We start from the raw sequence: 22,675 nt of genomic DNA on the forward strand, positions 1-22,675 counted from the left end.
GTGGTGTAAAGTTTCTTGCTTGGCCCCAAGTTGGCCTTGGGGCGATTTTGCCGGGTGCTCCGGCCCCCCAGCTCCGGGCGGGCCACCTTTTCCAGAAGCCTTGCCGGGCCCAGCCGGGGCAGAAGCGGCCGCGCGGCTCCCGCCACCCTCCGGATGCCCGTCTCGCCCGCCCGTGCCGGCGGCCTTCCTCCAGCAACTCCGGAGAGCAGGGCCGCGTCGGAGCCGCCCCCACTGGGCTCTGCCGGCCGGCGAGAGGGGCCGGCGGGCCGCTGCCCCTGCGCGCGGGCCCCCTCCCCCGCCGCGGGACCGTAACGCCCATCGTCCCCGCCCTCCGGCGGCGAGGGCGGCGGCGGCGGCGCGCGGCGGGCAGGCAGGGGGCGCTCGGAGCCCGGCGACGCGGCGCCCGCCCGGCCAGCTGGCGCGGACGCGGGCCCGGCGCGCCTCGCCCGGCCGCCTCCTTTGTCCCGCGGGCGCCAGCCATGGCCGCGGCGGAGGTGCGCAAGTTCACCAAGCGGCTGAGCAAGCCGGGCACGGCGGCCGAGCTGCGGCACAGCGTCTCCGAGGCGGTGCGGAGCTCGCCGGCGCTGGTGAGTCGGGGCGGGCGCGCGGGCGGGGCCGGCGGGGGATGCCCGGCGCTCTGGACGTGCCCAGAGGCCCCCTCGGCCGCGGGGGCGGGCCGGGCCGCGCTGGGCGCCGGGGACGGCTCACGGGGGGGACGGCCGGCCGGCCGGCCGGGCGCGCTCCCCGTCTCTCCCCGCCCCCCGGGAGAAAAGGCCGCCGCGCCCACGGCGGTGGGGGGGCAGTTCCGCAGTTTGCGAGCCGCGGCTGCCCCAAAAAACCCCCGGGCAGCCTGCTGTGGGAAGGTGCAGGTCCCCCCCAGCTCTCCGCCTCCCATTTTGGGAGCCCCCCTCCCTCTGCGTTCCCTGGCACCCAGCTGAGTTTCTCCCTTCCAAGAAGGCCCCCCACCTTGGCCCCATCTCCTGATCTGGGGGTGGGGAACTCCTGCCAGGGCACTGGAGGGGCAGCCTGGCCAGCATCCAAGAGCCAGATGTTTCTGGGGAGTCTGCCCCCACCCCCTGCTCCTGAAGCTGTTGGAATCTGGAACAATCCCACCCCAATCCTAGATCCGCTGCTGGGTGGCTCCAGTGTCCACAGCCCCCAGTTGGTGGGGACCAGCAGTGGTCCAGCAGGGCGTCTATGGCCAATGCACCTGCTGGTGTCCCCCCCCCCCCCATGCTTCACTCCTACCTGCAGCATCTGATGCTGCTTCTGAGATGCCCCTGCCAGTGGGCTCCTTCCAGCCTCTCTTCCCAGCTGGGAAAAGTTTCTTTTAAAAACAGGGAAGTGGAGATTCTCGGGGGCTGAGGGTGCTTCTGATCCATCCCAAAGATGCCCGGCCTCACTGCGGGCCCACCCTGGGCTTGGCCAGCATCCCAGCCCGGAAGAGCATCCACTCTTCACTGACATGGGGCAGGTTGGGGGGAACCTTCCTGCCCAGTGGATACCTAGTTAACTCAGTGTCTGGATGTGCCATGAGAGCAGAGCCAACAAGGCCAGTCACAAGACTTGACAAAGGCCAACTTCTTGTGAAAGTGAAGCTTCTCTTCTCGTGGAGCGGATGCCACTCTGCCAGCAGGAAATGAAACACATGGCCCAAAGTCACCCGCGGGCTGCTCTTTGGCGGTGCTGGAATCACCTTGGCCCTCTTCTGAAGCGCCTGCCGAGGGCAGCAGGTTCTGTTTTGAAAGCCTTCAGAGCAGAATCCAAACCAGGAGCAGCAGGGAAACATTTCCTGTAGAGGTGCCAAAAGGCAGGTGGGGGGGGCAGTCTTGGCTTTTTCCAGGGACTGTTTCAAATATCTGTGGTTTTTTTATTTATTTTGCCAAAATGACCAAGGATATGTGTGCGAGAGAAAGTTAGGCTTTTAGATTTGTAAAAGTGGATGGGTGCAAGCTTTTCTCAACTTGCAAATTCAGGGCAGGAGGACCTATAGGCATGTGCAGAGAGTATTTGGTGTCTCTGGCGAAGAGTCAGTGCCCTGGCTCAGCTCCGGGGTGGCCTGGAACAGGAGCAGAGAGGCAGGTGGTAAAATGCCCCTGGTGGGCCAGGCCAATGCTGCGGAAGAAACTCCTGTGGCTGGATGGTTATAGAAATGTAGGTCCCACTCAGCGGGAGTTCAGCAAAGCTCAGCTTAGGTTTGAACCCGGCTCTTGTCCTGATGGGGCGCTGCTTGCAAACTTGACCTGGGGTTCAGATGGTGCCTCTTTGGCCTTCCGCTCTGTCCCTCTATCCCACCCCCGCCTAATAAAGTCATTTGAAAACAACAGATGGCTCCCCATGAACTTAGCCAAGCAGGCAGGCTTCCTCCTTAACTTATAATCGATAAGGCTGGCATTTGGGGACTTTTCCAGAACTGCATCAAGTAGTTTCAGATGGATTGTCTCACGCAGCCCTAAAGGAGAGGGCACATTTCGAAAGTTGTGTAGTTAAACAAACTGGAAACAACTGAAACGCAGAGAGTGGCCTAGATTGCTTGCACCAATGCCAAATACGTCCCTGTTTTTATTTAAATCGGGCCTTTTTAGCGTGTATGAAAGGCAGTTGAAATCAAATCAAAATGCAGCCTAAAACCGTGTGTTACAACCCTGGCAACTTTAAGATGGGTGGGCTTCAACTCCCAGAATTCCCCAGCTGGCATGCTTTAAGATAGGTGGACTTCCACTCCCAGAATTCCCCAGCCAGTACGGTGGGTCCTTAGGCTCCTTATCAGCTTAAGTGATGGGCTTTGGAGTCCATTGGAAAAGACCAGGGGCCTCTCCAGCTTCGAGCAGCCAGAGGGAACAACTTCTTTGTTGGGGGGACATAATGGGGAGATCCGATCTGGGGTGCAGTTTGTCTTGTTTCCCCACGACTGTTTGTGAAGCCAGTGTGGCGGTTTTGAAACCAGATGCTTGCACTGCCCATTAGCGCAGTTAGCACCAGGATGGGCTTGCACACACGGGATTCGGGCTTGGGGATCTGAATGTGTAGTCGAGCCTATGCAGTGGCTGGGTGGAATGTAGATACCACCGCTGTGGATTTCATTGTCCCTTTTTCATACGGTTTTACGTGTTTTAAAATGGGGTTTTGTCCTTTTTGCAGTTTTCAATTGTTGTAAGCCGCCCAGTCATTCCACTGAGAGAGCCAGCTATGTAAATTGAAGTAATAAATGAATTTTCTGGCATACCCATATTTCTGGAACAGGAAGAAACGCCCACTGTTTCCGTTCAATGACTCCGTTTCTTTGGCTGCTTGCCCTTCCTTGATATCGCTTTCCAACTTTCTCTTCTGACCTGAATTTGGCCTTTGCAGATTTTGGATGAAAAGCTTCCCTCCCTTTGCACATCGCTGTCTCATCACAAGGGAGCTGAGTGTAAAGGTTTTTCCGGAGTTTCCAATGTAAAGAACCTCTTTTTGCCTGGGGAAATGGCTGGCCTGCCTGTTTTCAGACACTCCCCATCCTAGCTAGCGCTGGCATGATTTTCTGTTTATGAAGTCGCTCCTGATCCATCATATCTTGGCTGTAACCCATAATGCCCTATTAAGGAGCAGAAGGGAAAGGCTGGATGGCTAAGTCCAGAGCCCTTTAGAAAGAAAAGTTATTGCACGGATATTTTCAGTATTGGGATGTGGGGTTCTAGCTGCCCAAAACACGTGGGTGTGTGATGACCCAGGAACAAAAGCACAGAGAAAGCTCATTTGGGTGGCCCAAACACGGATGCCTTGCGTGAAGGCCAAAGTCACAACGTTCCCTGCTTGGCCCCTGTCGCGGCATGTAGAAATGGGTCTGTGTCTGCCTCTTGAATGAGGTGGCTGACGGAATGCATTATGCACTGAAATGATTCGTGTATGATGGGGCAAGAACGCATGCCTTGAAAGGCGCTTCTTTCAGTGAGCAACCTCTTCCCATGAGGACATCATTTGTTTTCTCCTTGATGACTCTCTCTCCTTCTGGTCTAGAGGCCGCCTTTGCGCACCCTCTTCAGCTGTTAGACAGGATGTATTTGCTGCTTAGTTTAAGTTGTTAACTCTACTGCAGTGCTCCTCAACCTTGGGAACTTGAAGATGTGCACCGGCTGGGGAATTCTGGGAGTTGAAGTCTACACATCTTGAAGTTCTCACGGTGGAGGAACATTGCTCTGTTGGGTAAGAAACTTATGTTTTATTGAATTGTTCATTATGGACAATAATCAAGTCCAGCTGGTCATTCAGACAAATTTCTCTGCAAGCAACATAGGTGCTCTGCCCCTAAGCGGTAGCCCATCTTCCCCAACCAGGGCCAAGGATGATAGGATGGTGGCCACAGCTCAGGGGCAGAGCACTTTTGCTGCCTACAGAGAGACCTAGATTTGATCCCACAGCCTCCATGGGGAGGTGGGGGGACTCTAGTTGGTGCTGGCTCTTGTTGAGAGCATCACTCAAGAGGGACCAGTGGTTTGACATGGATCCCCCCTTGGAACGGGGGGTTTATAAGAGCAAGGAAACCGAGATGCTGGGGTCCCCCTGTGTCCGGCCTTGAAAGTGGCTTGGCAAACATTACTCATCTGTGACCAAATATCTCCCAATCTTGGAGGGAGATGAGCGGTGACGAAATTTGAAATATCAATCAATCAATCAATCAATCATAAGGATTAGCTAAGCCAAGGCAGCTCAGGGAGACTGCAGCCTGTTATGACATCACAGCAGTTCAGCCAATGGCATCAGGAGGAGAGTCTGCAGGTGGAAGTATGGCCTGTCTTTCGGATAGTTCCTGTTTGCATCAAAGTTAAGGAAGAGTTTCCTTCTTCTTCTGCCCAAGATGACGTTTTTGTGGAACTATTCCTTAGTTGGAGGTGCAAAATGAGTCACCAATTGTTTTCACACCCGCAGCTAGAATTTTGCACGTGGTGTGAATGCATCCACAGAGTAGCAAGTTCACACAGCTTCTGGCAGACTCTTTTTCTCCAGTGCAAATTGGAGAACCTACAATACCTTCTTGGTTTTCTGGCTTGTTTTGTTGCCCTACACCTTTTTGCCTGGTGGAGACATTTGCAAGGTGGCTCGTTCATCTGTTATGCTGGTAAATCCATCTTTCAGGCGGCTTCATGAAAACAGTATTTGGAGTGTAGCAAGGAGTAAATTGCAGTGAAAGGAACTTAGTTGAGCTCCCTTAGGGACCAGGATTGCATCCTTTTTTCTCCTGGAGAATAGTTGGCTGCTGAAAGCACCTCCCTCCTTATTTGTATGTTTATTATTTCTGCCTTGCATTTCTACCACCTTTTTTGTCTGAGAGCTCAAGCAGCTTTGCAGTATAGGAAAGTGTGAATTCTCTCCCCTCACAGGGAAACCTTTTTCTGGTTCTGCACCACTTAGACTCTTGGTGGATGCCACATTTGGTGCAGGGGGGGAGGTGAGTTGATTTCCATAATAGCACAAGGACTAATTAAGAAGATTTAGTTCACTTTAATAGCCACAGATGGGTCTTCCCATCAGGCGAGATGACATTTCTGGATTAAATGGAGGGGGCCCTGTTTGGATCCGTATATATGCGCTAATCTCCTTTTCTTAAAAAAAAAATTACATTTACGGATCGCATAAAAGCATCCTTCTCTCAGAAGCATGCAATTTGATCAGTCCATCATGCCCTAGCTAATAGGAACTAATTTGATGCTGGAAAGTTTTGGGTGGAGAAGTAAAAATACCTTCAGCGCTTTAACTCCAAGAAGGGGTCTTGTGATGGAAAAAGAGAGGCAAGCCCAGGGCTTCAGATGCAGACAGAAGCTGTAGCCGAAAGGAGGGGGGGTGCGGTTTTGAATTTGTTCCCAGTCGCACAGAAGACATTTTGCCATTGCTCACTTCCTGAAGCATTTCCGCTTCATTTTTCTTGCAATAATGCACTTGATTAGCTCCATTGAGACCAGTGTTTTTCAAACTTGTTTTTCAATGCTGGCTGGGGAATTCTGGGAATTGCAGTCCACCCATCTTCAAGTTGCCAAGTTTGAAAAACACTGGTTTAGACAAACAATGATCTGTGAAGGGTCCGGAAGGCTTCCCAAGAGCTGTGGGGAGAATGGGAAGTGGGCAGCTCTGCGGATGATCCTGACAAATGTCCCTGCAGGCTGAGAATTCTTCAGGGGAAGCCCCAAAGTCCTGCATTTTGTAAGGTTCCAGGGACAAACGCTTGATAGTGCCTTTTTTAAAAACCCGCATAATTGTAATTTGGTGTAATTTCCACAGGGCATGCTATTGATTTCTTGGATGTTGAGGGTTCAGATGGCCTTGACTAGTAGCCGTTCTAGCTGGTGATGGTGGGAGCTGATGTCCAGAGTTGCAAGAGGCTACCAGTTGGAAAAGGCTGGTTTGGGGCAAGTTAACTTCCACCCTTCTTGGTTTTCTCGACTTTTTTTTTTTTTTGGCACTCTTCTGCCAATACAAATCTAAGGAGGCCTGGCTAAGATAGAGCCAGGAGTAGCATGTTTATCTTGAGTGGTCAGCTCTGTTCTTTTGCGGGACGGGGGGGCGGGGAACAGCAGCCTGGGCATTGGCACCTATTCACCAACAGGGAGGAGGTTTGGCTCGAGGAGGAGAGGTTGGCACAGGATGGGCAAATCCACTTCTTTGGGGCAAATTGATTATGCTTAAGATATCCAAGCATTGCATTTCATCAAAGAAGAGAAAGGCAGAACAGGCACCGCCAGGCTGCAAATGGGTGGCTCTGCTGCAGTCTGGTGAAGCCTCTTCCCAGGGTGCACGTGGTGTCAAAACATTCAGGCCACTCCGCCAAATGAACCCGTCTTTCTTTGCGTAGGAGAGTATTTTAATCATAGGCATAAGGGCGAAGTATTATTGCTCTGCACTTTGTTGATTTAATGTGGCTTAGTCTGTGTGCCTGGCTCTTTACAAAAAAATAAATTAAAAATAGGGCACAGCTCCCTGCCCCAAGGAGGATACAGGCCCAGAAACCACAGAAGAAAAGGAAACAAATGGAGGCCAGAATACGTATTTCTTTGGGATGGACACAGGGGGGCCTTGTGGCATCAAATTGCAGAAAATGCACTGTGTCCACCGTTGTAGTCTCCTGGCCCAAGGTCTGGACCACGACTCCCATCTCCTACACCAGGACTGGAGACCTGCTGCATCAGGCCAAGATGGCACCGCATGGAGGTCCCTAATGCTGTTTCTCACGGAGCTGCCCACATTCCGGACATAGTCTAGGGCCTCTTACTGCCCAGCTTCCTCCTTCCCCACCAACAACCCTCTGAACGGCATGGTGCCCCCCAGTGCAGGGGCCTTTCCCATTGGTTCTAACAGGACATGTGGTCCTTCCTGTACCCCCCAGGAAAAAACGAAGGTGAGCCAGCCCTTGGACTATGAGAATGTGATCAGCCAACGGAAAGCGCAGATCTACAGCGACCCCTTCCGGGACCTGCTCCTGTTCCCCATGGAAGATGTCTCGGTAGGTCGCCTTCCGGCTCTCTTGGGCGTTGGGTGTGTGCTCTCCACCCCATTCTTTTCTGGGGGGCCTTATCAGGCTGTAATACTTCCACCTTGCTTTTCTGCGCAAAATAAAGCAATCCTTCTGAAAGGAATGGACCAGGATAAACAGCACCTGTGCGTGTGGTTTTCCTGGAAAGTTGTCGAGATAGCTCAGAAGGATCGTGTAGATAAACCTTAGAAGGCTCCTGGGGCAGAGGTGTTTTCAACCACCTTGCTTTAGAACAGTGTTTCTCAACTTTAGCAACTTTAAGATGTCTGGACTTCAACTCCCAGAATTCCCCAGCCAGTATAACTGGCTGGGGAATTCTGGGAGTTGAAGTTCAGACATCTTAAAGTTGCTAAGGTTGAGAAACACTGCTTCAGAAGGTATTCTAGTACCTTGGGGCCACCCCCAAGGAGGTCCTGTCCATTCAAAACTTAAGACAAGTTCAGAAGCTGGATCTGTGCTCCCAGGGACTAGTGAGAGGCTTCTGAAAAATCCAGCTCAAGGCAGGAGGGGAAGGGGACCCCCCATTCTCCTTCCACCCACTGGGTCTTCCATCATTTTGGAACCACAAACCAACTTTCCTTCCAGCTGTCTGTTGTCAGTCGTCAGAGGAGAACGGTCCGGTCCTCAGTGCCAGAAGATGCTTTGAAGAAAGCCCAGAGTCTCTTTGTCCAAGAGGTGAGACCCCAACTCTCTTCTTTGGGGAAACCTAGACTGGGCCATTTGTCATGGCCAGAAGCTGCTTGCAGGGTGGAAGAAGGACTGCCAGACTTGAGGCAAGGATATTAAATATGCGGGACCATCTTAATTTGTGGGTGGGGTGGAGCGGTTTCCTTTGTCCTGGATTTCTGAGGACTTAGACTTTTCAAAGCCACATTAAGCCTACTTGCAGATGTACATCTCCAAATGGCTGGGAATGGTGCCACTGATGTTTGACGGTCGTGCCCTCAAAATTAGCGTGGTTAGGGAGGGCACCAGAGCCACAGAAAAATAGCTTTGGATCAACAGCCCTTCTTGTATGTTTTACGTTCTTGTTCATTTTTCCTTGCGTGCAGCTTTTTTCACTTCAGTGCCCTCTGGAAGTGATGCTTGCAATCTCCCATCATCCACCAGCCAGTACCAGCCTGAGTACTGGCTAGAGAAGGATGACGGGACTTGTAGTTAGTTAGTTAGTTAGTTAGTTAGTTAGTTAGATAGATAGATAGATAGATAGATAGATAGATAGATAGATATTTCAAATGTCTGTCACTGCCCATCTCCCCCAACATTAGCCTGTCTGGAGGAAGCACCAGGTTGGGTGAGGCTGTGTCGACTTTCCGACATTTTCAGAAGAGGAAGCAAGTCACGCATTTCATTTTTCAAAAAATATCCCTCCCTTGCACAACTCCAAACTGTCACAATTACTGTGGGTTGGCAGCCTTTGCATGATTTTATAATATCTTTCCTGTGCTGCTTTTAATTCACTTACTGCTTTAAGTGGATCTATACTCTGCCTGGCTAAGAGACTTGAATATTTAAATGCCGGAGGAGATCCTGTCTATAAATAGGCATTACTTGTCAGAAGGGAGGGATCCGGAGCTTTAAATCATTTTTGCAAGTCACAGGGCAGTGAACCAGAGAATAACCTTGGCGAATCCCCCACCTCAGTAGGGCCCTCCTGCTGTTCAGAGACCAGCAGCTTCCTCCTCTCCCCGAGAGAGCCAGCAATTGAGGCGGGGACCGTCTGTCTGCCCAACAGCCCACGTCCGAAGGGGGTGGGTGGGGTGGCACCAAGCGGTGGAGAACGCCAAACACAGACCGTTTTTCTGCATCTAATTTCATAGTTCCTCCTAGAAGAATTTGCATTCTGCAGTTTGACTTCGCCTGAGTTTTGCTGCTGTTTCTGGGTGCACAAATGCATTTGAACAAGCTGGGTTTAATTTCCTTTTCAGTGCATCAAAGCATACAGCTCAGACTGGCACGTTGTGAACTACAAATATGACGAATATTCTGGTGATTTCCGAATGTTACCGTGGTAAGCGTTCCTTTCCCCCAGCTCCTCCAGGGGCATGTGTTTCTTGCGTGCTTGGTCTTGTACATTGGGCAGGATCTTAAATGCTGTTTTACAGGGCCAAACAAGTGTGTTACCGTGGATGGCAAGAATGCCTCGGCCTCCTGGAATCTTAGGGATTTAGTTAAAGAATTAAGGGTTTAGGGTAACATGCAGACCACCCAGTGGGCTTGGGGGAGGAGCCCTTGGACAGGATTCTTCAAAGTCACGGTGCCCTGTGGGCGAGTTGGACCCCAAGAGTCTTTTTCAGGGACCCCCTCATTTGTTAATGATTAGTGTCGTTTTTTATCTAACTGTGGTGTAATTGGAGTAACACAGGTGGTCTTTTCTTAGCAAATCCTTCAGGCCAGACAAGATCCCAAACCACGTCTTTGAAATTGAGGAAGACTTTGAAAAAGACGAGGTAAGAGGACAAGCGAGAGATTCCCACCGGGTGTGAGAGCAGCTCACGCATGGTGCCGCAAACAAACAATGCAGCCTCCTTTGCACGATGCACACAAGTGCGCTTAATTGGGGGGGTCCTCCTACCTTCTTTCTGCAAGTTGGTCCTGGCAGGGAAGGGAACCCTGTCTGATTCCCACATTGCATGTAGCTATAAACCCTGGTTTTAAACAACCGTGGCTGAGTTCCCCAGCGCTCATCACTTTGAAGAACCAGCCACTGTTGTCTTACACTCTCGCCCCAGTGAAAACAGTTTCTGAGAACAGTTTCATGCTTCAGAGGCTGGATTTGTGTTGAGAGGAAAAGGGCTTGGTGGTGGGTGCAGAACACGGGGCTCAAGACTGCGGAGTTGCAGCTAATAGAGAGGGATGACAGATGGGGCCTTCCTCCGTCTGGGGGCCCTGCTCAGGGAGTGGCCGTTCCTCCCGTCCCCCCAGGAATTCCTTAAATCTGGCTTGGAAATGAAAGCGGCCCCAATTAGGGAATTAAGGGATGGGAAAGGTGTTTTCCAGAATAAACACTGAGCCTCGTTTAGAAGATGGAGTTCCCCAGGCAGAGATGGTGAGAGGAGGAGAGACCATCTGCCAAACCTGAAAATAAAGTTGCTGTTTTGTTCTTACTTGTTTTATGTTCAGCATGCGTAAGAAGAACCCTGGTTCTGGCCTTCCTCTTACAGTTGTCTGCCCTGTGGCTTTTAAATCTGATTTTTAGCTTGAGTCATGTGCTGGTTGCAAGCCCAGCCTTATGCAGGGTACATGTGCAGGAGAATAAGCAGACAACAGACGCCCACAACACTGACACAGTAGAAAATTGCCTTGCGGTGTTTGAAAGGGAGGCTATTTCCTTACAAGGGCTCACACACAAGAGAAGGTCAGAAGCACCTGGAGGGCTTACCCTTGGGGGCTTTGGATGCGGCACGCCTTGTACTCTTGTGCCACTGTTGATCTGTGTGGTTTACAACTCCTTGGGCAAAGGAGCAGAACTGGGTTGTGGAGCAGATGAGGGTTGTCAACACAAATAAACAAAAGGAGCTCATATCTCCAGCTAGAGTCACTAATTTTTAAATGCCAGGCGCAGGGAGCCAGTCCAGCTGCAAATGCTGCCTTTGAGGCATTTGTGAGACCAGGGAAAGGACTAGAAGCCTCCTCCCCCAAAAGGGAGGAGGACATTGCTGGGAAGCATCCAGAAAGGTCACCCTTTGGTTGGTTCAGGCTTCCAGCTGTTGTGTTCCAGGAACCAGCTCTTAGCTGACATCCCAGAAGGTCCCTGGAATGAGACTTTTCATCCCCCCCAAATATTGGTGTTGCTTGAGCACCACCCTAGAAGAAAGAAAGGGAGTGGTTAAGGGATTGTTGTTGTTGCTATGTTGCTGCTGTTCATGGGTTTCTTTGGTTGGACCCCTTCCACTGAACCTCTTGGCGTTCTTACATATGAGAGGCCTTTGTTTCTTGCTGCCTTATGTTCTTGAAGCAGCCTTCTCTCCTCACTCTGACTGTGAGGCACATATCCCCACTCTGGCTTTCCCTCCACTCCTGAATCAGGCCCAAGCTCCTTGCATTAGCTCTGTCTCCTCTTCGCCTCTCTGCTCATGTCCTTACTCATCCTGTCCTGTGATCGCCATCTCCAAAAAGCTCTGTTCCTTGAGACAACTCTGCTTTCTCCCTTGCTGCCATTATGCCTGGAACCTTTCTGAGAATGCCTCCCCAATGCCACCACCTTTGTATCCCACCTTTGCCACAAAGGTGCAGCTCCAATAGGCCTGATAGAAACAGGAGACATTTGTGGATGAAGCTTTCACTGAGCTTTCCTGGCAATAATTTTATGTCTTCTGCCTTGCAGGATGCTTCCTCGCTGTGCTCCCAAAAGGGTGGTGTGATCAGGCAAGGCTGGTTGTACAAGGCCAACGTCAACAGTACAATCACAGTGACCATGAAAGTAAGAGACTCCTTGGACAACACTGTGCCTGGCAGAGGACTTTGCTTTTATTTTGCAGGGAGAAGAGAAGAATGGGTTCCAGGGAACTAGATTTGTTTTGGGTGGGAAAGCTGCTACAACAATTGCCGGAGGAGCTCGCTTGCTTGAAAATGGGTGGCGTTGGAAGCACAGAGCATGGATCCCTGACCGTCTGTGGACCAGGCAACCGCTGCTGTTGATACTGTATCTCAGTTGCGGCTGTTTTGCTTCTAGGCCCCCCGCACGGAAAGTGCCACAATGGCTGATTTGAACCCACTTTGCAGGCAATCCTAGGTTTTGAAACTGTATCTTGAGTAGAAACGAGCAGAATGAGTTCTAAGTGGAGCAGAATTCACACTGGAAGATGCACGAAGTCGTAAAGTGACCTCCTTCTTTTTCTGAGTAGGTGTTCAAGAGAAGGTACTTCTACTTGACCCAGCTTCCCGACGGTTCTTACATCCTCAATTCCTACAAAGACGAGAAGATTTCCAAGGAATCCAAAGGTTGCATCTTCCTGGATTCTTGCATAGATGTTGTGCAGGTAAGGACTGCAAAAGGTTTTGCTGGAGAACTTGTAAGCCCAGAGGGCAGATTAACGCTAGGGAGGGCCTAGTGCACATCTACATCTTGCCTGTCTGTCTGTCTCCCAACAGTCCACTTATTTCTCCCCAGTTATTGGGAGATACTTTTAACCAAAGTCCAAGCAGAGAAAAGTAAGAACAAAACACTGGGCAACGCTCACCCCTCTTTACGAACCAGTATTACGTAGGTTCTTAGCCTCCGCAAAACTCTTTTTTCCTTTCTTAGTTTTTATTTTATTTGGGGCTAGGAATCACCATGGTGTTTTGTTTGTTATTTTGAAAGATAAACAAAGGAAGCTGACTAAAACTCAAAATGGCTGAGACCCACTATCTCAAATATATCCTCTTTCCCCGTTAACCGGCGAGGAAGGCCGGCCTTGCATCCGATTTGGCTCCTTGGAAGTTGTTCCCAGAGGGGACGCTGGACTCTCTCCAGGGAAACTGAAGGAGATGTTGCTCAAGGAAGGGCTAACCAGAAGCTCTTCCAGCAGTCCTTCCAGCTTCTGAGGCTCGCAGCATGGCCAAGGGTCCCTCTGTGCCCCCAGCGCCCCCAAAACTTCTCGGGAGGAAGGTAGCATAATGGAACAAAAGGTGACGGCCACACTTTCTCCTCCCCATGCTAGTCTGGCCCGTCTTGCGGAACTGCCACCCGCTTTATCTTGAAAGGGGCTTTTGTCACAGGTTGAGCACCTCAGGGACAAGTGGAATGCAGTGATGCGTCACCCCTTGGCCTAAAACAGTCCTCCATCTGTCTTCCCGAAGTGCCCCAAGATGCGGCGTAATGCCTTTGAGCTCAAGATGCTGGACAAGTACAGCCACTACCTGGCGGCGGAAAGTGAGTCCGAGATGGAAGACTGGCTGGCCACCCTGCGGAAGGTCATCCAGGCCGGCACGGAGAGCTGGGTGCAAGAGAAGAAGGAGGCGGTGGAATTCGTGCCTGGTGCGTGTGTGCAGTGGAGATGGGGTCCTGATGCATACACACACACACACACACACACACTGTAGAGTCAGGAAGATGACGGTTGATGGAGATACGCAGGAATCGTTGCCTAGACAAAAGGGGCTGAAACTTTTAATGAGTCCTGTGAAACGAGGTGACATTTGGAAACAGGTCAGGAAGACACCTCCATAATTCACTGAACAATAACTGTATTTCTCAGCCATGTCAACTTTAAGATGGGTGGACTTCAACTCCCAACGTGGCTGGCTGGGGAATTCTGGGAGTTGAAGTCCACCCATCTTAAAGTTGCCAAGGTTGAGAAACCCTGAACTATAAGGAGGAGGAAGAGGAGGAGGCCCAGCACAATCAGACTTGCAAGATTCTGTTATTGTAGCCAATCTCAATAAAAGTAGTTTTAGCCTTCCCGTGGGTTTGATGTCCTGGTCTGGTCCATCTAGTGGAGCTGACACACACAGAAACACACCTCTTGTGCTGGGGCACCCACCTTGAGGGGTTTCACAGATTCAGGTGGCCAGCTCCCGCCAAGTGTGCTCAGGCTGGATCCAGGGCACATTGCCTGCTTCAGGTCTGATAGTGTCTGCACGCTTCTATTTTAAATCCCCCAACCCCCAAGGCCTGCTTGAGGTAAACTTTTCCCAAGGTCTTTTCAAGTTCGGCAGTCATCGTGCAGAAAACTCTGTAATTCCTCCTCAAGTCATGTTCCCTGCTGCTTCAGTTCTTCCTCCCCTTGGCCTTTTTGGGGTCGTGCTGCACACAGCTGGGCTGTGTCCAAAGCCATCCTCTGAGCAGAGGAGAGCGAAGCTGAGGGAAGAGGCTGTGTTGCCCGAGCACCCTAGCCTGTGTTGCCTGTGTGAGTTGCTGGATCCTGACCCTGCTGGTTGGACAGGGAATTCCTGGCTGGCTTCCCTGGACCTCATCCCAACTTCCCAGGTGTTCCAGAGGAAACCATCGCCTCTTCTGGCCAGGCACCTCTGCAGCATCTGCTTTTTGTGACTTTACAGATGATGACTCCAGCAGCCACGGAAAGTTGGAGAACATCTTGGAAAGCCTAGGGAGGAGCTTGCATCCGGAGCTCATGAAGGTAACCGCGCCTCCGGCATTTTCTGCAGGGGAGTGGGGAAAGAGCTGGACCAGGCAGATGTTGGAACAGCCCCGTCTCGCTCTTTGCAAATCCAGCACAAGCTCTCCCGTCAGTTCTTGCCTGCCCACATGTAAGCAGTAAGAGCTGGAACGGTGGCCTGTTTCAGGAGTGGGCTAAAACTGCAAGCAGAGAGAATTGTTTCCACATCCTTATCAGGGGTTTGGCTGGTAGGTTTGGCAATCCTGACTGAGCATGTGTAAACATTCAGGTACAGACGTCCATCATTCCAAACTTCTCTGTCTGAAAATAGGAACGGTTTTGCCTGTGAAGAGCTGGTCTACGTTGCCAGAGAAGTTGAAACTCAAGCACTTCAACCAGAGCTTTCCATCCTAGCTTATTCTGATTGGTGGTTGGTTGGTTGATTTACTGGATTAAGAAGGCCACCCAACTCAAACAATTTGACACTGTTTTATTCTTACGAAGGCATTTATTTCTACACACAGCATTGTTTTCGGTGTTCAGGTCATTGCATGTCCCCTCCATCTTTGTGAAGGCCAAACTGAGGACAGCTTGTAAAGTCCTCTTGGAGATTCCCAGGCCAGGAATAAACCATATGCAGATAACTCTGGATTTTTGCAAACCCTGGGCAGTGCTGATTTTGTCTGGTTTCCATTTTCTGGGGTGACAGGGGAGGCCGTCTAAGTTTTCTTTTCCTCTGTCGCCTTTGCCTTCCAAAGGCACCACCTGAAGTTGAGCATTTTGCTTCCCCCGGTTTCCACTGAGCTCGTCTCACGGCCGGCGGGTCTGTTCTCTTTCAGTACGGCCGAGAAACAGATCAGCTCAGCAAACTCAGCCGAAATGAAGGGAGGCAAAACCTCTTCTCCTTTGATCCGGAAGTGCAGGTAATCCTTTCGGCACTAGAGGCGTTTGGCTTGGTGAAAAAGCATGCCGGTCTGTTGTTTCGGCTCCTTCAGGATGACGAGAATTAAACCTGTTCCTCGGAGCAGCCTGAACTGATAGTGGTTGCGTTTCCTTTATTTGTTTTAACTCCCTTTCAAGGTAAACCCCTTCTATTTCGAGCATTTCTACGCTGTCCTTAGAGGCAAACACAAAATAGCTTTCATGAGAAAATCCAGCACAGTCTCATCTATATGCTAGTCTAACCTTGGTTTTTAAATGGGCTCCCACGCTGCCAGTTGGAGATGCAGCAGACCAGATTTTGGACCTATTTGAAGCATCAGAAGTCCTCCAGGCGAGGCAGTTAAGTTTTTATCATTTTATCTTAAGGTTGCCACCTCCATAGCAGTACCACTCGGATGCATACTGATGGCACCAAATGGCACAAAGGACGTCCTTTCTGCCCATTTGTGTCATCAGTATAAAGATGTTGCAATGCAGACAGCATAAACAATGCAGTTCGCTTCATCAGCCTCACTGCGAGGGACAAATTGCTCCGATGGCAAATTTTCATATTTAGCATGGATTCGGGAGTTACGGATGTCGCCCCCCCACCTTGAGTTGAAATGAGGTGTCGTTTGTAGTAAAAATGGCAAAAATTAGCCGAGTCAGCAAAGACCTTGAATCGAAAAGGGCTGGATTCTCGCAGGGTACTACCCCAAGCGTATTTTTAAAAATTATTGTTGTTGTTGTTAGTATTAATATATTTATGTACATATTTAAATATATATATAAATGTTTTATATTTTCATGATGGCTTGTTTTAAAAGTCACATGTTTGGGCTGCCTATAATGCTAAGTCATGTAAAACAAACCACATTACAACTTAGGGCAGTTTGTGAAATCAAACCGTGGCTGAGTTTTGCCCTAACCTAAACCGTGATTTTACCTGTGGCTTGTTAGCTAAGTCATACTCCCTGGCTTAGAAGCCAAAGTGGGTGAAATCAGACAAACCATATTATGCTTCCGCAATGCCAACCCAGCCAGTGTTCAGCTGGAAAAGCCTGTTTTCTGCCTGAAGATCAGATTGTGCTCTGTGTATAACCACTTTGCTGGTTTCTAAAGCAAATCTTTATGAAGTATGTGGCATTTGCCTTTCCCTTCCAAACAGGAGCATCGCAAAGGCTTTCTTCAGTATCTCCCCACCTGAGCCAGGTGGGAAAAGAATCACCTTCACCTTTTTCTCTTCCAGAGGCTTGATTTCTCAGGACTCGAGGTGGACGTCCAGCCCTTTGAGGAAAGGGGCAGGCCGCGCTTCCTGCTGAAGTGCCACACCCTGACTTTCAACATTCTTGCCCACCTGAGTGACAGCTCCAAGGACTCACCTTCAAACGTAGGCACCCCACCCTCTCCAAAGCCCCATACGTGTCTTTGTTGTCAGGGCCTTCCCGACATTTTTACTTAATCACTCCCAAAGCTAACAGGGTATTGAATTGCTTGTATCCTACTCACAATGTGTCATAAAAACATGAGCTGCGCCATGCGAGATCGAACCCCTACCCCTGGCCCATTGAGTCCAGCAGATGTTCTCCCAGTGGCCAACCAACAGCACGCGGAAGCCGGCCAGTCCCCCAGCAGATGACCTTCAGAGCAGTCCCGCTGCCCTTGGGGCTCATAGCCGATGCTCTCCAAGGCAGCGGCCAAACTGTTTAAAACAGAATAATGCAACAGTGCTCTGCGAAACAATTCGAAGTATGACTCAGCGATCAAATGACAATAGTTGCAGCATTTCAAGGATGCTTAAGCAACCTCTTTGAAAGACAGAGAAAAATAAAGTCCTAAGTGGACTTTTGACAGTCTTCTCATGGAGTCCCATGGTTGGTCTGCCTGTCACGGTCCAGTTAGTGGTCCTCTAACTTTCAGCAGCCTCCAGGAGAGAGCTTTGGACAGAGAAGGCACAGGAAGTGGGTGCCACTCTGGAACTGGAGTGATCAATTATATGCCAGCAAGTCATCATTGACGGTTAACAACCATATAAGTAGGTTTTCTCCCAGATCTGTCCCCAGCCTGGTCCTTCAGATCTTCCAACAATGCACTCACCGCTGCTGCAACTGAGTCCCTCCCCCTCGCTGCTGGTCGTCCTCGTCTTCTCTTTCCTTCCACCTTTCTCCAAATTAGAGCCTTCTCCAGAGAGCTGGGTCTTCACATAATGTGTCCAAAGTAGGATAATTTAAAACTGGTCATTTGTGCCTCAAGTGAGAACGCTAACTTGATTTGTTTGATGATCCATCGGTTTGTTTTCTTGGCTGTCCATGATCTTCTCAGGAGTGTTCTCCAATGCCAAAGTTCAAAGCACCCTATCCTGCTTCTTCAAAGTCCAACTTTCACTTCCACTGAATGTCAAGTTTATTAAAAAAACTAAGGATCTTCTTCTGTATACCCAGGTGGAGCCGTTTTTCCTCAGCCTGGCACTCTTTGATCTGAAAAGCTGTTGCAAAGTCTCAGCAGATTTCCACGTGGACTTAAATTCTGGGCCTGTGCGGGAGATGCTGCACAACGCTTGTGACCAGGAGCCTGGGAACAGCCCCGGAAACAGCCACTTCCTCCACGGAATAGCCGAATCCAGCCTGCGCTACATAAAGCAGGTAAGAGATTCTGTGGGTGTAGGGGACCAGACCCCAGATTCCACAGGAATGAAGCCTCCAAAGGAAGGAAGAGCTAAATCAAACCTAACATGGAGCTAATCTTCCATTTGGTTCTCATAGTAGACAACTGCATGCCAGAGGAAAGGCCTCCAGCAGACCACAAGGTGAAGGCAGGGATCTGTTCTTGCTCCCCAACAGCTGGGCTGTGTTTTGGGGTTGTGCATCCAGATGCTGAGCTTGTTATGACAGCTGCATCCTTTTGCAAAGCCAGGGCAGGAATGGTGGTTACAGTGGATGCTCCCGCCCCTGACTGACCAGCAGGAAGGTGACTGTGGGTTACGTTCCGGAAGAACAGATAATGTCAGTCAGAGATGGGGAACTTTTACAGACCAACAGCTTTGTAGGTGCCCCCCCCCCGCCCCTGCTTGGGAGCCAATAACACTTGTAAGTAAGTAGGATTGAGCCACCCCTCCGAAAGTAGTTTGCAGTTCTCCTGTCATGAGTAAGGATGGCGAGCAGGGGGCTCTCACCCAGACTGTCAAGCGCATGCGTAGCACTGAGGAACTGTTCCGCCATTCAAAGAGACACAGATCGGGACCGCCTTAACCTTTGGGGTTTATATGGCTGGGTTTTCCCACGCTTTCTCAGTTTGTTAGGATTCTTGTTAAGTACTACTAATAAATATTAGAGACCAAGTCCTCGCCTCAGTGTGTTTCCTGGTAATCAGGACATCTCCCTTTTGTGTAGGCCTGAGCGTCTAGCGGAGGCGATCTCAGGCGATTGCCTTCACACAGTCCTGCGCCTGTGTCCACCTCTGCGGGCTTTGTAGGTTCTGATGTTCTGCTTATCTTTTCCGCAAAGGGGGTCTTCTCCGTGACAAACCCACACCCAGAAATTTTTCTCGTTGCCCGGGTGGAGAAGGTGCTGCAGGGAAGCATTACCCACAGCGCGGAGCCGTACGTCAAGAATTCGGACCCTGCGAAGGTACAACAGAACCCACAGGATGGACTCATCATCCTCTGGGATGGGAAAGAAGGCAACAGTTGCCTTAAGGAGGGACCTGCCACCCGAGAAAGCTGCTCCAGTTTGCAGTGGATCGTGAAGGGCAAGAAGCGTGCTGCGGAGATCGCAACGGTGCCTGAGCGCATAAGCGGCATGAGTGGCTGGCTGGGTTCCACTGTTGTACCCAGCCATGGCTTACAAGCCAGAGTGGCTGAGTTTACAGACCAAACCAGAGCAAGCCACAGCGTAGGGCAATGCGTGAATTTATTTACTTTACCCATGGGCCAGCTAAATCATATGGCTCCTAGATCGAGCTATTGAGAGTTGAGTCGGGCCCCACTGTTCTTGCCTTGTGGGAGTTAAAAGGTATGTGCAGAGTAAACAGACCCTGAAGCATCGGTTTTCCAAACAGGAGAAAATGAACAGGACGTGCAGCATGCCTTGGGTCGGGGGGCAGAATTTATTTATTTATTCAGTTGCATATACCACCCTTTGCCCAGTGGTACCGTTCCCGGGTATGGAAAGGAGCAAGGGGATGGTGGCCGTTGGGGATGCGCCAGATGTTCTCCGTGCTCACCTAGGGCATTTATCTGCTCACCTTGGGGGAGCCTCACTTTCCTGCTTCTCCGAGCCTGCCTTAGCTAATTTACCTGAGACTGGGTGCTGAGCATGCCCTGCCTGCCAATGGCCCTGGGCCTCTCTCGTGTTCCGACATCAGCCGGCTGCCCCACGTCTGATCTGTTTTCCTGCCTTCACAGACTGCGCAGAAGGTCCACAAGCTGGCGAAGCTGGTGTGCAGCCGCCTCGGACGGTACCGGATGCCCTTTGCTTGGGCCGCCAGGTGAGGCTGTTTCAGTGCTGTGCCAATTCCAACGTGTCGCCCTCCACACAGGAGGAAGATGCCATGAGCCAAGCCATTTACCCACAGCCACCAGCACCAACTGCCACCCAAAAGATGGCATTTGAAGGTTCTGCGTGGGGGAGACCTTTTTCCTGACCCTCTTCTTCCAGGAGGAGGCTTCTTGTACTTCTCCTGAGAAAGAAACTTCCTGGTTGAAGTGTCCACCCCCGGAAGTTTGCTGGCCTTTCGGTAGGCATGGCCAGGAGGGCTTCCATTGCCATCCAGACACATCTGTAGGGTGCCAGGTTGGGTGAAATAGCCCCGAACAATGCCGGAGAAACATTTTCTCTCTGGCTGGCATTTGATAAACCAGCTTTCTCTGCTTGGCACATCTAAGGGCATGCCACCAAGTCCCCCAGGAAATGGGCCTCTCCTTTTAGCGAATGTTCTCCGGAACGTTGAGCGCACTTGGTCCTCGGCAACGTCTCGGACCTTGATTCGCCTTGCAGTGTTATAGGGCAGCCGTGTGAAAGCGCCATGCCTTTGCCTGCAAGCCTTTCAAAACTCGGGTTGGCCTCTGGCTTGAACTGCTAAAAAGAAACCAGCTGGCTAGGAAGGGTGAAAGGTGGCTTAAGTCTGAGGCAGCCCCAGGACACCTTGTGTACCAACCCCTTGCACTCTCTTCCCCGATTGCGGTTCAGCACCGGCTTCCTGGCCAAAACGGTGCCTCAGCTGGGAGGCCACGAGATTTCCGTGAGGCCGGCAGGAATGTTGCTCAGGCGCCTTTCCTCTCCCCAGGTCTGTCTTCAAAGACTCCCAAGGCACCTTGGACCTCGATGGGAAATTTTCTCCCCTCTATAAGCAGGACAGCAGCAAACTCTCCACGGAGGATCTCCTGAAGCTCTTGGGGGAGTATAAGAAGTAAGGCTGCCGGGGAAAGGGTGTCCCTCTGCACGGCGGTGCCAGGAGAGGTGCCCTGGGCTGCAGAAAGTGTAAAAACGTATCTTCCAGGGTTTTCCTCCCAGCATCGCTGGGTTGCGCTGCCTGGTTTATGTTCTCAGTTGTTCTTTGTTTCCTGTGCAGACCCGAGAAGACGAAGCTGCAAGTGATACCTGGCCAATTAAATGTTACTCTGGAGTGCGTTCCCCTGGAGTTCTCAAGTAAGGAGGGAGAAAAAAGACGGAGGAACATAAGACTGTCACTTTCTGGCATTATTGGGTAGTCCTCACTTAACAACTACAATAGGGACCAGAAAATTGGTTGTTAAGCGGTGCAGTCGTTAAGTGAGTCACCACGTGATGGGACCTGCTTTTATGACCATTTTTACAACGGTCATTAAGTGAATCCAGCTTAACTAGCGAGAAAGGTCACAAATTGCAATCGTGACCACAGGACACTGCAACTGGTTGTAAATGTGAGCCAGCTGCCAAGTGCCCAGATTGTGATCACATGACTGTGGGGGTGGTGCGACTGTTTGCGATGGCCATAAGTGCACATGCAGGTCGTAAATCACTTTTTCTGAGGCTGTTGTAACTTCACACTGTCATTAAATGAACAGTTGTTAAGTGAGGAGTACCTGTAATAATCTTGAGTTCCCCTTGTCTAACCTTGTTTCTAAGCCACAGATTGATTAGTCACTTTCAGAGAGAGGGAAAGAGGGAGGGTGGGAGGTACCAAGTCACCTGTCACTTTGGCCTTAACCATAGTTATTAACAGAAACCACGGTTTGAAAGTCCTCTTTGCTTGTTCTGGAGGTAGGATGGATGTCAGTCCTCTTCCAGCTGCCAAACCAATATGCTGAGAACTCAATCAGTGGCTGAACGCACACATTTCGTGAAATCACCTTGTGCTTTGCTTGTTTTTGGTTTGGCACGGTGTGGGAAGCCAGCCAGCTGTGATGTGTTCAAGTAATCATGGTATAATTAAGGAGTATTAGGTATGTTCGCTGCCTTGAGTTATTTATAAAAATAATAAAAGGCGGGATGGAAAATAAATAAATAAGCAAACCACAAAAGTGCCTTTTGGTTAAAGCCCAGAAACTCCGTCCTGGTAGGAAATTACCAGCGAGCTGCACCAATCTGCAGCGAAGCAGAGGCAAAAACTCAGGAAGACCGTCCGTGGCTCCAGGGCTGGTGGCAACGTCAGCAGAGGAAGCTGGCCGCCGAAATGCCGTCTCAGTGTGTGTGTGTGGGGGTGTCTCCCTCTTCTTGTCCCTGAGACTGAGCATGGCTTAACCGCCTCAGCCGTGGTCCCGCTGTGGGTTTAGGATCTGATCCAGGTGCAGACATAGTTGCATGCTTTGCTAAGAGATGCAGATGCAGCAGCTCTCTGGTGGTTTGGATGACTTCTCCACTTCTCCAGGTAATCAGTTATAGCAAGTATAATAAGCTATAATGGTTTCGTTGTACCGGGGGTGGGGTGGGACGGGGTGGGGGCTGCTGTTGAGCTCAGTTCTGGTTGCACTGCTGTGTCAAGCCATGATCTGGTCTTCCTTGGCTTTGGCCTCATCCAGTATGCAGACCTGCCCAGCCACAGTATGGGCTGCCGGCCATGCAGGAAGCCTGGTCCGGTGCTGCGGTGGGACTCCCTCGCAGTATGTTCAGCCTTAAACAGGATTAAAGAAGCCGGGCATCCTTGCCCCGCAGCATGCCTACTCCCAGGCACGGTGAGTGGCGCTGAAATAGTGCCCCTAGAGGGGACACAAGCACCAAAGCTCTGCCCC

The 22,675-nt window shown here is 50.8% G+C and overlaps 1 protein-coding gene across 1 annotated transcript in view; it reads left to right on the forward strand.

The window, feature by feature from the left end:
- Positions 1 to 22,675, forward strand: part of DOCK11 (dedicator of cytokinesis 11) — a 76,747-nt gene that overhangs the window by 684 nt on the left and 53,388 nt on the right. The window contains exons 2-17 of the mRNA XM_063313746.1: positions 31 to 587; positions 7,358 to 7,474; positions 8,090 to 8,179; positions 9,433 to 9,515; positions 9,885 to 9,954; positions 11,832 to 11,927; positions 12,352 to 12,486; positions 13,289 to 13,466; positions 14,489 to 14,568; positions 15,387 to 15,470; positions 16,718 to 16,858; positions 17,910 to 18,110; positions 18,972 to 19,094; positions 19,871 to 19,953; positions 20,752 to 20,874; positions 21,037 to 21,113. Coding sequence (XP_063169816.1) covers positions 31 to 587; positions 7,358 to 7,474; positions 8,090 to 8,179; positions 9,433 to 9,515; positions 9,885 to 9,954; positions 11,832 to 11,927; positions 12,352 to 12,486; positions 13,289 to 13,466; positions 14,489 to 14,568; positions 15,387 to 15,470; positions 16,718 to 16,858; positions 17,910 to 18,110; positions 18,972 to 19,094; positions 19,871 to 19,953; positions 20,752 to 20,874; positions 21,037 to 21,113 — 2,238 coding nt within the window. The remainder of the gene's footprint in view (positions 1 to 30; positions 588 to 7,357; positions 7,475 to 8,089; positions 8,180 to 9,432; positions 9,516 to 9,884; positions 9,955 to 11,831; positions 11,928 to 12,351; positions 12,487 to 13,288; positions 13,467 to 14,488; positions 14,569 to 15,386; positions 15,471 to 16,717; positions 16,859 to 17,909; positions 18,111 to 18,971; positions 19,095 to 19,870; positions 19,954 to 20,751; positions 20,875 to 21,036; positions 21,114 to 22,675) is intronic.

This window comes from Candoia aspera, chromosome 12, assembly GCF_035149785.1.
Source record: "Candoia aspera isolate rCanAsp1 chromosome 12, rCanAsp1.hap2, whole genome shotgun sequence".
Lineage (NCBI taxonomy): Eukaryota > Metazoa > Chordata > Lepidosauria > Squamata > Boidae > Candoia > Candoia aspera.